Source organism: Acanthochromis polyacanthus, chromosome 16 (genome assembly GCF_021347895.1).
Source record: "Acanthochromis polyacanthus isolate Apoly-LR-REF ecotype Palm Island chromosome 16, KAUST_Apoly_ChrSc, whole genome shotgun sequence".
NCBI lineage: Eukaryota > Metazoa > Chordata > Actinopteri > Pomacentridae > Acanthochromis > Acanthochromis polyacanthus.
In genome coordinates, this window is record NC_067128.1 from 9,138,893 (window position 1) to 9,151,620 (window position 12,728).

At 38.2% G+C, this 12,728-nt stretch overlaps 1 protein-coding gene across 1 annotated transcript; it reads right to left on the reverse strand.

Annotated features, from left to right (window-relative positions):
• Positions 1 to 48: 48 nt before the first annotated feature.
• LOC110960245 (uncharacterized) lies at positions 49 to 6,593 on the reverse strand. The gene is made up of 18 exons (XM_051937026.1): positions 6,588 to 6,593; positions 6,084 to 6,227; positions 5,829 to 5,927; positions 5,577 to 5,747; positions 4,764 to 4,866; positions 3,895 to 4,115; positions 3,391 to 3,547; positions 3,102 to 3,313; positions 2,905 to 3,019; positions 2,597 to 2,796; positions 2,378 to 2,492; positions 2,129 to 2,298; positions 1,949 to 2,043; positions 1,384 to 1,514; positions 753 to 942; positions 476 to 617; positions 293 to 389; positions 49 to 119 (listed from the first exon to the last, which is right to left on the reverse strand). Exons 1-18 carry the CDS (start codon positions 6,591 to 6,593, stop codon positions 49 to 51), a joined length of 2,439 nt encoding a protein of 812 aa, XP_051792986.1.
• Positions 6,594 to 12,728: the final 6,135 nt, after the last annotated feature.

The following is a 12,728-nucleotide window of genomic DNA, read 5'->3' on the forward strand; positions in this document are numbered from 1 at the left end:
CAAGAAACCAATGCAAGTGTAAGTTCTTAAAACATTTTATTAGACTTCTCAGCTAATACGGATTGGCCCCAGTGACACATGATTGAACTTGTTCTCATCTGAAACGGCACGTCTTTGACCTGTGGGGGGGGGGGGGGGGGGGGAAGAAAAAGGCAAATCTTAGCAAATGCTGACATTAACAGCTTCAAAAGGAAAATTTAGTCAAGCAGAGGTGCTACAGTCACATTGAGCACATTTCAGGGTGAACACCTTGCAAAACAATGTAACCGTTTAATTATATGCAGTCTTATACCTTTATTTCTGTTATCTGGGTTCACACATTGCCCCTTGCAAACTCCACCAAGTGGATTTCTGGCATCACAGATCATCACATCACAGTGGACGAAGAGCTGCAAGTTAAACATTCATGGCCATTTATAGCGACTTACAGTCATGTGACCCTTGAAAGTGCATTCATTCTTAAAGTTGAACTTACCTGGCGACTCAAATCCTCTTGGTCTCGAGTGAAGGCAAACATCTTTACCTCAAAGCGTTTGAAATGAGAAGGATACTGAACTCTGGCATCAGTCCAAACTGGATGGAAGATCACCTGATACTGGTCAACAGGGTTTGTACAGCTAGAGAATTTCAAAGGGTTAGCTGGGTAATGACATCCAAAACAATGCCACTAAACTGAAACCAAGTCCCATGTGTCTGTACCAGCTGATCAATTAAGTTCAACAGTTATGACACTGGGAAATCTGGAAAGTTACCCATTAATGATGAGATTCCATCTGGGCCGAGACGTCCTGTCTTCAGCCAGCGTCGCCCAGCAGTTCTCCAGCTCCACCGACACTTCGGGGCTTGCAGGTGTTAACAGCTCCACTTCAAAGTACAGGGGCTGCTGTAGATATTTTGTTATGGGATAGTCCTCAACCCTGTGGAACACGCTATAGGAGTCGTCTAAGTGAAAACAGACATTGACCCAAATGATTGAGTGTAGACTGAGCAGGAATGTCTTCAGTTTGAAAGTGCACAATCCTCATTTTGTAACACGTTTCACTAAAGCTGATGTCAGGAGGTGCATTTATTGAAGATCAATTTGCAAGATCACCTCCTGACTATAGGGGATGCCGTCAGGGTACCAATTTAGAAAATACAAGACCACTATACCATGCAGCTCTCCTAAAACAAACTTATGTCTCCAAGTGTCCATTGTGCAGATTGGAGAAAACCTGATCACGTCCCTTTGCATCAGCCACCGAGTTTAGAAATTAATATGCCAAGAGAAGTCTCATTTTCCTCAGTTTTTGGGGTTTTGACCTTGGAGTGTTAAAATGAGGGCATTACTATTGGAAAAAAAATAAATAAAAGATAAACCACAACATTTTTAACTTCACTCACCCAAAGCAAGTCTCATTGCAACTTGCAGCTGGCCTTTTGCGTTTTCAGCATATGGTTCGTTCCTGCGTTGTCTCGGTTGAAAGGCCACAGCATAGGTTGTGTTGATGTCATAATAGCATGAAACTTTTAACCTAAGAGGCAACCCATAAGACTTAAATGCAGAAATGCTGATTTAAAAGAAAATCAATCCGACTAAAAATGAAACATCTGTCTTTTTGCTTTACCATTTTCTTCTTGTTCTGTCCGATTGTACCAGAAAGTAATTTATCTTACAGCAATACGTTTTAAATGTAGTGTTTTTCAAGCTGCAGCTAGCCATTTCAACTGTCATTTTACTTTCCAATACTTTTTATAAGTGATCTGGTCAAAATTTAAAGGTCATCAGAAAATGTTCAAATATCTCATTTTATTAAACCAAATCCAAACTACAAAAGATACTTAGTTTATCACAAAGATAAAGAAATGCAGCAAATTCTCAGATGATAGGACTATATAATGTTGCTAGAAAAATGGCAACCAACTTAACTGTTGTAATTTAAAAGTGGACGCTTAAAGAGATACTCACTCATACTCCGGTTCCTCTGAGTTAGATGCCCTTTTTGCTTCAAGCTCATCCGGCAGCGAGATTTCATTTTCATACATCATCATATTGGGCAAAAACTAAGGGAACAGAGCAAAATGTCATTCATCAGGTCAATCTGGTTGTGGACAGTCTGCTTTAGGAAGTTATTAGGCAGCAAAATACCTTCCTAGTGGTCCCACAAGAGTTCCCAGTGAAGACAAAGTAAGCGTAGCGCTCATCGCTGTAGGCAGGACCACAGGTGGGGTCTCTGAGTGTGAGCTGACTGGGGTTCAGACCTGGAACTGACTCCAGTTTCACAGCTAGAGCGGTCATGGTTCCATTAGGGAAACACTCTGAAAGACCAGGATCAGACATTTAGTTTAGGCGTTTCAGCAGATAGAAAAGAAAAAAGTTTGGTTTCCCAACACAAACCAGTCAGCGATGAAATGAAATTGCAAGCCACGGAGAATTCTTTGATAATCGTGTTTGTTTCCAGGTTCCTCAGAGTAACATCAAGTCTGCTCTTAATAGATGACAGTTCAATAGCCTGCAAAGTGGTGGACAAAGTCATAAAAATGATTTTTTTTAAAAACAAAAAAAACAGTGACAAGTTGTGTTGACCGTGTGGAAACCAAGATCTAGAAGTCATACCTCGTACACAACAGCAGGGTCAAAAAACGGCACTACAAAGCTGAAGTGTGTTCCATTCTCCACGAAGCCATACTGCTGAGCCAAAGTTTGGGTCAGCAATTGTGTCCCCACTGCAGTCTGGAAGTTGAAGCCTTGAGTTCCATACTTCACAAGGATGTAAAAGTTCTGATAATCACAGCCACCAGAGACTGAGGGAGGAACTGCAAGGGAAAATGCAGATGTTTTAAAGAACCTAAATGGATGCAGTGTTTACTAAGGTTTTCAGAAATTTTCTTGTGAATAAATCCATTATATCCAAGAGTACCAACCAATGTTTTCTAAAGTAGCTTGCACATAAGCAGTGTGAGAAAAAGGAACAAAATCATCCAACACAACTAAGCCGAAGACCAGGTGAAGAGAGTAGACCGTAGCCCCTACTTGGCTCTGTTGGGAAATGTACAGTAAGTTTATCAGCCAAAATAAAAACCACTGTAATACATTTCCCCAAGCTGCAATCAAATCATACCGTTTGTTGAACAACCGGGTCTGTGAAGGGCACTTCAACTGTGAAGACCTTGTAGCTGCTGTTGGGGTACATGTGCTCCAGGACGTTAATGCCCCTGGCTCGGCACTCTGCCACGGACACAACCTCAGTGGGGAAGGTAATATTCACCAGTGCCACATCTGGGCAAAAATAGCCAAGCTCAAGCTTGAACACCCGCTCTGCTGCGACAGTGCCTTTGGGGCAAAAGAGGATTGATGGAAGCCTGCAATTTATTCAGATACTACAAAAACACGACTGTGATGAGACTCACGGTCAGTAACTTGAGGTGGTCGTGGCAGTAGTGGTGTTGTGATGGGGAAGAAGACTTTGTATCTGGTTCCCTCATGAGTGGCATCTTCAGTCCAGAACATCTCGATCATCGGCTCGATCGTGTAGGAGACGTGGTACTGGCCATCCTGAACGTGGCTCTACAAAAATCGGGTACATTTGGAAATTACACAGCCTAAAGCTTTCAAAGCTAAAATTAAAGACATTAAACAAAGATTTGGTCCTGAATCTTGTGTCAAAGCATTTTTTATCTAGAGGATCTTTGGTAATGCCCTACAGCTACAAGAAAAATACTAATGATTGTTTAAATTGTATTATTTTAACCCTGCAAAATAAACGTTTACAATATCTTTGCTGGAAATGGACTTTTGTTTGCATCATAAATCCTGCAAGCCCTTGCAGGTCAGTTGTGGGTGCATGAAGGACAACAAAAAAAAAAAAAAAAAAATCATTCCATTCTGTCATTTTTAACCCCTTTGGAACTTACCTTGAAGTAACCACCAACAGCTCCAATAGGAATGACGCTGATGATGTACGCGTCAGTGACAGTCAGTGAATACCGTCTGGCCTCAACTTCAGCAGCATCAAGCCTCTGACCATCGATGCCCATGTACACCTCTAACAGTTTTGGCTGGCCGTAGGAAATCAGTGGGTCGATGTGCCGAGGAAGGTACCAGGTGATTGTGTTGGCAGTGAAGAAAACACTACCTGTATGTAATAGGGACATAGACATTTGCAACAGGATGCTGCAGTGATTATTATAGGCTCAGTGGGCAGGTCTGTAGGCTTCAGTTTAAAGATCCAGCATTTATGGTTTGAAGTCCCTTCTTCATTGAAACTTAAGGACACTAAATGGAAAGTTTTATCACTAGCACGCTATATTTTACCAATTCAGTTAGTTTTGTCTTGTTTCGCACTCATGCAGATGAGCAAATCTCACCACTTTCAGTCAAAGTTTGGCTATCCATTTACCCCTGTATCCACACTTTATGCTAAGCTAACAAATAAGCGTGGATACAGGGGTAAATGGATAGCCAAACTTTCTGACTGAAAGTGGTGAGATTTGCTCATCTGCATGAGTGCAAAACAAGACACTTTAGATTTATTTTTTCAGTTCTGTAAATTTTATGCCAGTGAAGGAGTCTAAATGCCTTACTACTCCGCTCTGAATGAAATTCCAGTGGAAGAATCTGTTAATATTGGCATTTACAGTCAAGGTTAAGTATAATCATTCCATAAAATACCCACTAAACTTGATACTGAGAACTAAAATTTGCAAATTGGGACCCTTAAATTCCTAGAGGACACCATGGACATGACCTCAGTGGCCTGCAGCTCTCAAAACTTGATCATTACCTTCCTGTATTGGGCAAGCGGCTGCCGCATCAATCCGAGTTACCAGCCACTTCTTTTCAAAAACTGTTGAGGTCTTTACCACCAGCATAGGCACCCCTGCTACCTGCAGGACAAGGTTACAGATTAGCGTGTAGCTCGACAACAGTTATCATTTGATGCTTTAAAACGGTTGAAGTTGAAACTTTAAAATAGCAGTAAACAACTATTGGCTCTAAAGATCCAAGCTTTGGTTTTCGTAGCCATTTTGGCTGCTTGTGCATGCGAATCCCTCCCACTGAAACTATTGGCCCTCTCCACGTTTAAGAAACCCAGAGTGACCTTCTGCACTTCATAAAGTGCAATCTGGAGGGTTCAGCTGGTGGAGAGACAAGTGAAGCTAACAACTTCACTTTACAACACCCATTTTGGCTAATGATTGCAGCTGAGTTGTAGATGAAATTTGGAGGTGTTATTTGTTTTTGGTTTGAGAGTCTGGTGATCTAATGAACATCAAGTGGTTTCTCAACATTATATAGCCTCCAGCATCTTAAAAAAATAAATAAATGACAGGCTGTATGGTTGGAACAAACCCAATTTCTAATTATATGGGTAATTCACCATAATGGAAGATGTGTTTTTTAAATTCAACTTAAGACAATGCATTCAATTTAATGATCAGTTAGGTCAGTTTCACCATTTCATCCAAATCCCTTCAGTTACTGGCTGCAAATGTAAGCAAATACAGAATTATCTAATGAGCTACAAGTATTAAGCAGAGTCTGACTGGAGGAGGAAGATGTAAAGTCAAGTTTTTAAGAAATTCTTATGACTCACATTTTGAGTGTACGTTTCCGGTGAAGCCTTTGGACTTCTGAGAACCAGCCTTTTAGGAGTGTTTGCAATCCCGTGTCCACTTCTCTGGGCATCGATCACCTTCATAACCTTCTCCTCAGGTGTGAAGAAGGTGATGGTTGTCATTCTGAAGCCTGCATCAATAGGCCGTTTCTGTAAGGGAAATAGTGAATTGTGATTTTACACACAGAAGGTGGCTGCAAAACATTAATAAAAAGAATTAGCTCATCTAACCTCTGCAGATCTTCGAAGATGACCAAGCATTGCATGAGCCTCCGGGATGGGATTTTTAGGCAGGATGTAATCATCCGGAGCCGCCCTTTTCACAGACACCTAGAAATGAGGCCATTCCATAAGTGATAATCCATCTCTCCCTCTCTCTACCGCAGGGAAACTGAGTGCAGCAGCCTTAATGCTCATATGGGCCATAAAGCCACTTATCATACAGATGGGAACATGACCTCTTTGAGTTCTGCTGCATTCACTTGCCTCCATATAGTTGTGATCGCAGACAATTTCCCTGCAGGCCCAAGCAGTGTAGTGGCAGGTTTCAGCCATCTGGTAGATTTCATCTTCAGCCAACTGGCTCCCATGTAGCCGAAGCTGGAACACTGTTGTGAACGCTTCATCTTTCTGCAAATCACAGAAACTCAACTTGAAGGAACTGTAACATTAAAAGACACATTTGGTCCTGCTCCACAAAATTACATCCCCGGTGTTGTTACCACATTTTGAGCAAAACAGTTTTGAAGGGAGGCGTAAATCATGGCATTCCCCAGATTGTCTATCTTCATGCTGAAGCCACACTGAGATGCTAAACTTGGTGTGAGAAGAATGGCAGAGTTGTCTGAGGGTGGGAAGGAGAAAAAAAAAAGAGAAAAAAAAGAAAGGTAGTCACACAAAAAAGTAAAAGCAATGGAAACACTTTAAGCTCCAGAAATATCAGCTTACTTATGACAGCACCAACTTCTAGAAGTTTTCCTCCAAGTGGACCAACATCTACGCGCATGACATTCCCAAGACATTTTGTGCTGGTATCTGGGGTTAAACATGAATTTAAATGAGCATTAATGTAATCAAGTGACAAAAAAAAAAAAGACCCAAAACTGACAAAAACTTACTTATAGAGGGCTTCGTTTTAGCCTCTATGTTTATAGCCGCTATCAAGAGAATCAACCACCTGAAAAAGATTGAGTCATTTTCAGAGAAGTCACAACTATCTGACACTGTGAACAGAGAGAAGATGATGAAAACAAATAAAGCTACAAACCCCAATCCAAACAAATGACCCATGGCACAAGATGTGGGAAAATGGTAACCTTAGAGTTCCTCTCCAGCAGTTTTTCTTTTTGTTTGTGGCAGGGTAAACTCTACAGGGCTGCCCTTTGGGTGAGAGGAGGGAGGATCCTGCTTAACAAATACAGCATCACACAGGTGGATCCCATTACAGCCTGATGGGGTAATTGGTAATTGCATGTGTGGACTGAAAGGAGATTCAACACACTGCAAACACTTCAATAGGACGACATGACTTACATTTAAATAAGATGAGATCAGCTACGACTCCTCATAATGATCAATCAATCAGTGAAATTGCAAAACATGGAATTTATAAAATATTGGTAAGAATAACAAATAATTTGCTAAAAGCTTGAATGTATTCATTTATTATTATTTGTATTTTTTAAAATCATATTTACATTTAAAATATATCTTTAAGTTATCATGATGCAGGATGTTCTGCACAGTGACGTAGTGGTTAGCACTTTCACCTTGCAGCAAGAAGATCCCTGGTTCAAATCCCAGCCTGGGCCTGCGATCTTTCTGCATGGAGTTTGCATGTTCTCCCTGTGCATGCGTGGGTTTTCTCTGGGCACTCCGGCTTCCTCCCACAGTCCAAAAATATGCTGAGGTTAATTGGTTACTCTAAATTGTCTGTAGGTGTGAATGTGAGTGTGGTTGTCTGTCTGTATATGTAGCCCTGTGACAGACTGGCGACCTGTCCAGGGTGTCCCCTGCCTTCGCCCGAGTCAGCTGGGATAGACTCCAGCACCCCCCGCGACCCTAGTGAGGATAAAGCGGTGTATAGAGAATGGATGGATGGATGGATGATGCAGGATCCTGTCACATCCAAGTAAAGAATCACCAGATGTTCAGGTTTTTCACAATTCTTAAAAGCCTTTGAAATGAGTCATTGTGCAAAATCAATGAAATACTGAGATGTAAAAATGAAATAGCAGGTAAAAAATACCAGTTTAGTCAATTTAGTGTCAAATGAGACAAAAAGGCTGCAAATTTTTACATTTAAAATAAAGGAGCTACATGATTTATTTTCAGTCATTTTTCCTTATTTATTTGAAAGCTCTAAACACAGCCTTTAGTAAGGGTATGTGGGCTCAATTCAAGATTCAAGAACTTTATTGTCATACACACAGCACAAACACAAGCGATAAAATTCTTACTGTGCAAGTTTCTTTGACACAACTGAAATAATACATAAAATGAGATAAGATAAAATGAAATAATAACAAAAATAAAAATACAATAAAATAAAAGTAAAATAAGATTTAAAAAAATGTTGCAAATAAATTCTATGTGCAAATGTTGGCAATATAGCAATATTGTGCAACACAATAAAAAGCAAAACAATTGAAACCCATGAATGATGCATAGTGAAGTTGGAGCTTAAAGGACTTTTTGGGTGTCCAAGGATTAGCCTGCACCCTAAATAATTAGTAGTCTTTACAGAATTATCTATTTTTATTTTATAGATGAATCCTGTATGAAAAGGACAAAGAAGTCTCTTGTAAAATGTATCAATACATAAAAGCACAACTTTGAATAACTTTAAAAATTCCCTTTTTAAAAGAAATGTTTTTGACACAAAAACACATACATACATTTGTAAATCTATCCAACATTTTGCAAATATTTCCTTTTATACTTAATAGATAAAACTGTTCGATTTTAGTTTATGATGCAAGTAACAGAAAGTGATGAATTGGTTCTGTAAATGTACATAGATTTGTTTGTTAAAGGAATGATATCTTGTCTGTATAAATGAAAATTACTGTATTTTCAGTAAAATCTTCATTTTCCATGATTTTACTTCGTTTATTAGCTGTTTTTTGTTGCTGTTGTTGTTCTTCATGCTCTTTTTTTCTATTGTGAATCTGGAGTGAAGTCAAGAGATGCAAGTGAATAAAGTTTTTAGTAAGAAAGCCTGTGCTGAACGTGTGTTTTCCCATAGAGAAGATGTTAAAATGGCGCATTTATTTTAAGAGTACAAAGTCCAAAACACTCAGGAAGGTGTCACTGCTCTGGAGGAAAGAAGAACTGCGGTAGTTTTATGCTTTGATGCTACCGGCAGCAAATCTAACAGATTTTTCCATCAAAGCAATAAATACGTGGAAAGACGCCTTGCACAGGAAAGAGTTCGTTAAATTGTCTCATAGATTTCAAACTTGTGTAAAAAATATTGGTTGTACTTGCAGCCAGAATGTTTTTTTTAGGGTAGCCTGTGCTATATCTCCCCTTTCCTGCCAAGTCCTGTGTTAGTGGCTGGATTGGCAGCGAGTCGGCCAGCAGCACTTCCTCACTGAAGTGTCAGAGTTTGATCTGAGGCCACTTTACTACCTCCGCTGTGCAAACAAGCTGAGATCAGCTGCTTTTGGCTGCAGTTGTTTCACTCAAATAAAAGCAAATGGAGCATTTCTGAACATTAAACATTAGTAATTATAGGAGCAGCCTTCTCAGAGAGGAAGTCCTGCATCATAAAATAATCATAAATATAATAAATCTCAACACAACAACGGTTAAAAAAAAGTGCTGGGATGTAAGTATAAGCATGTGGCTGAGTCATAATTCTGGATTGTCTGGGGTAAAATAAACACCATGTTGGGATTCTCCTGTTGGGTTGTGAGCCGTTATTTCTCAGCTGGTCAGGTTAGTTTGACCCAGCTGTTGGTTTATTTTCTCACATATCTGTTTCTGATCCTTCTCCTGCAGTCAGAGGTTCACACAGTTTACAGAATGTTATGGTCAATATCAATACTTTCCTGTATTTTCTATAAGTTTTCAAAGAATCCTGAATAGAAATCTGAGACAGAATACTGCGAGGCCAAAGTTGAGTGTTACTAAGCAAATCATCTGCTTTTCTACGGTCAAACTGGATAATATCCAGCCAGTTGTGTTGCTGCACTGATGACATGCATGTTTAGTCCACGTATAAGTCCTGGCAAAAATGCTTTTAAACCTTATTTTTGAGCAAAATCACCAAACCTTTTCAACATTTTTTTATGGATTTGATTAGTGACTCTCTAGATGCAGTTTTTATATCGTAGTGACCACTGAAGTTACAGCTGAAGTGGCCGTCTCCTCATTAGGGAATAAGGCCTTGGTCAGCTGGAAATAACTGCACGAACACGTAACTAAGATAGCTGCCAGTTAGCACGACCTCTCATTTCACTGTAAAAATACAATGTAGGCTTATTACGGAGGTGGACAGAGTTTTTATTATTTCATTGTGTTGTTTTTATTGTGTTTTCATGGACTTTATTGTAGAATATTCATGAACAATTATTTTACAGTTTTCCCTGTTTTTTATGTACAGATAATATCTAATAAAATCACAGAAAAAAGTATTAATTGACATGTTGACTGTAAAAACAAGCAAAGCAAACAAGAAAAAACAACAGGCCAAAACTGTGCAGAATGCCAACATACAAATTTTGCATTTTTGCAAAAAAAAAAAAAAAAAAAAAAACATTTGTCCCATGTGTTACTGTAAAATTAGAGTTCTACTGTTTGTAAATAATTATATTATTTCAAAGAAACTTTTCAATAAAGCTTTTTCAATAAAGCTTAAATTTTATTGTCACACATTGTAAAAGAATAAATTACTATTAGCAAAAATACAGATTTTTGATGTGCACATTATGTAGAGTTTTAGCCTTCTATTTATCAATTTTTTTAATTGTCAACATGTAAATTAATTAATTTCACCGTGAAAATAAAATTTTTCGGTAACACTTTATAATAACTATACACTATTAAGCATTAATTAAGCATTGGTTCAGCATAATTTAAGCATTAGTTAATCCTTAAATGCTCATGAACTCATCATGAATTCACCATTAGTAATACATTACAAAGCAATAGTAAAGACAGTTTTAAATGTTCAACTAACATATTATTAAGCATTAGTTAAACATTAGTAAAGTGTTTAATTCATCGTTAACTCATCATTTGTAACTAATTAGTTATACGTGCTTAATTAATCATGAATTCATGATCTGTATGGCATTTATTATGCATTACTAAGCACTTAATAAATCCGGTTAAAAATGTTTTGTTGCTCATTGATAATCTCAGTTGTTAATACTTTATAAAGGGTTAGCAACTGTGTTAGTATATGATTTACAAACACATATTCATACTCAATGAATAACTTATTAATCCGGTTACTACTCATTAGTTAAGTATATTCCGTGAGCCCATCTAAAGTGAGGACTATCTATGCTTTATAAAGCATTTATAAATGACACAGAAGCAAAGATATACAAAGTGTCAGTTTTATTGGTCCCAAACAATACAAGCTCTTTTAAATACACACTTTAAACAAATACAATCTATAAAATTTCAAGTAAACTTGACAAACATCTTCAAATAACAACAGTCTGTGATCGTATAAAATAGAAAAATAAAATACAAGCTCTTTAAATACACACTTTGCAATCCTTAACATTTCAAGTAAACTGGTGAACTATCTCTTTAGGTCACACACACCAGAGGTAAGTGGCTAACTTATTCTGGGATTCCGCCAGTGCATTTCAATGGGAAACGAGTACATTCCTCCTCCTGCCAAAGGTAGAAGTTGCAGGAGGAGGAATCCGCTCGTTTCCCATTGAATTACATTGGCGGAATCCCAGAATCGGGCAGCCACCTACTTCTGGTGTGTGTGTGCCCTTGAATTGCACAAAGTGCTTTACAGTAAAACAAATATACCGTTTTCAAATATTGCAAGATAACACTAGATAATTTCTGCAACCTGTTTGCCTCTACAATCAGCTGTCATCTCTCCTGCGGGTTCTCTCTCCGACTTCCGCATTTGAGAAAAATAAAAAAAAACTGCGCGGTCTCGCTCTCCAGAACCGCGGAGGAGGCTGGGACTTGTAGGACTCTGGGACGTGTAAGACGCTACTGCGCATGCTCTTACCGTCCAAAACGCTAGTGCGCATGCTCCAAAATGCAGAAGTCACGCTGGAGAGATCGTAGAGGCAAACAGGCTGCAGAAATTATCTAGTGTTATCTTGCAATATTTGAAAACGGTATATTTGTTTTACTGTAAAGCACTTTGTGCACTTCAAGGGCACCCACTTACCTCTGGTGTGTGTGTGCCCTAAAGAGATAGTTCACCAGTTTACTTGAAATGTTAAGGATTGCAAAATGTGTATTTAAAAGAGCTTGTATTTTATTTTTCTATTTTATACGATCACAGACTGTTGTTATTTGAAGATGTTTGTCAAGTTTACTTGAAATTTTATAGATTGTATTTGTTTAAAGTGTGTATTTAAAAGAGCTTGTATTGTTTGGGACCAATAAAACTGACACTTTGTATATCTTTGCTTCTGTGTCATTTATAAATGCTTTATAAAGCATAGATAGTCCTCACTTTAGATGGGCTCACGGAATATACTTAACTAATGAGTAGTAACCGGATTAATAAGTTATTCATTGAGTATGAATATGTGTTTGTAAATCATATACTAACACAGTTGCTAACCCTTTATAAAGTATTAACAACTGAGATTATCAATGAGCAACAAAACATTTTTAACCGGATTTATTAAGTGCTTAGTAATGCATAATAAATGCCATACAGATCATGAATTCATGATTAATTAAGCACGTATAACTAATCAGTTACAAATGATGAGTTAACGATGAATTAAGCACTTTACTAATGTTTAACTAATGCTTAATAATGTGTTAGTTGAACATTTAAAACTGTCTTCACTAATGCTTTGTAATGCATTACTAATGGTGAATTCATGATGAGTTCATGAGGATTTAAGGATTAACTAATGCTTAAATTATGCTGAACCAATGCTTAACTAATGCTTAATAGTGTAT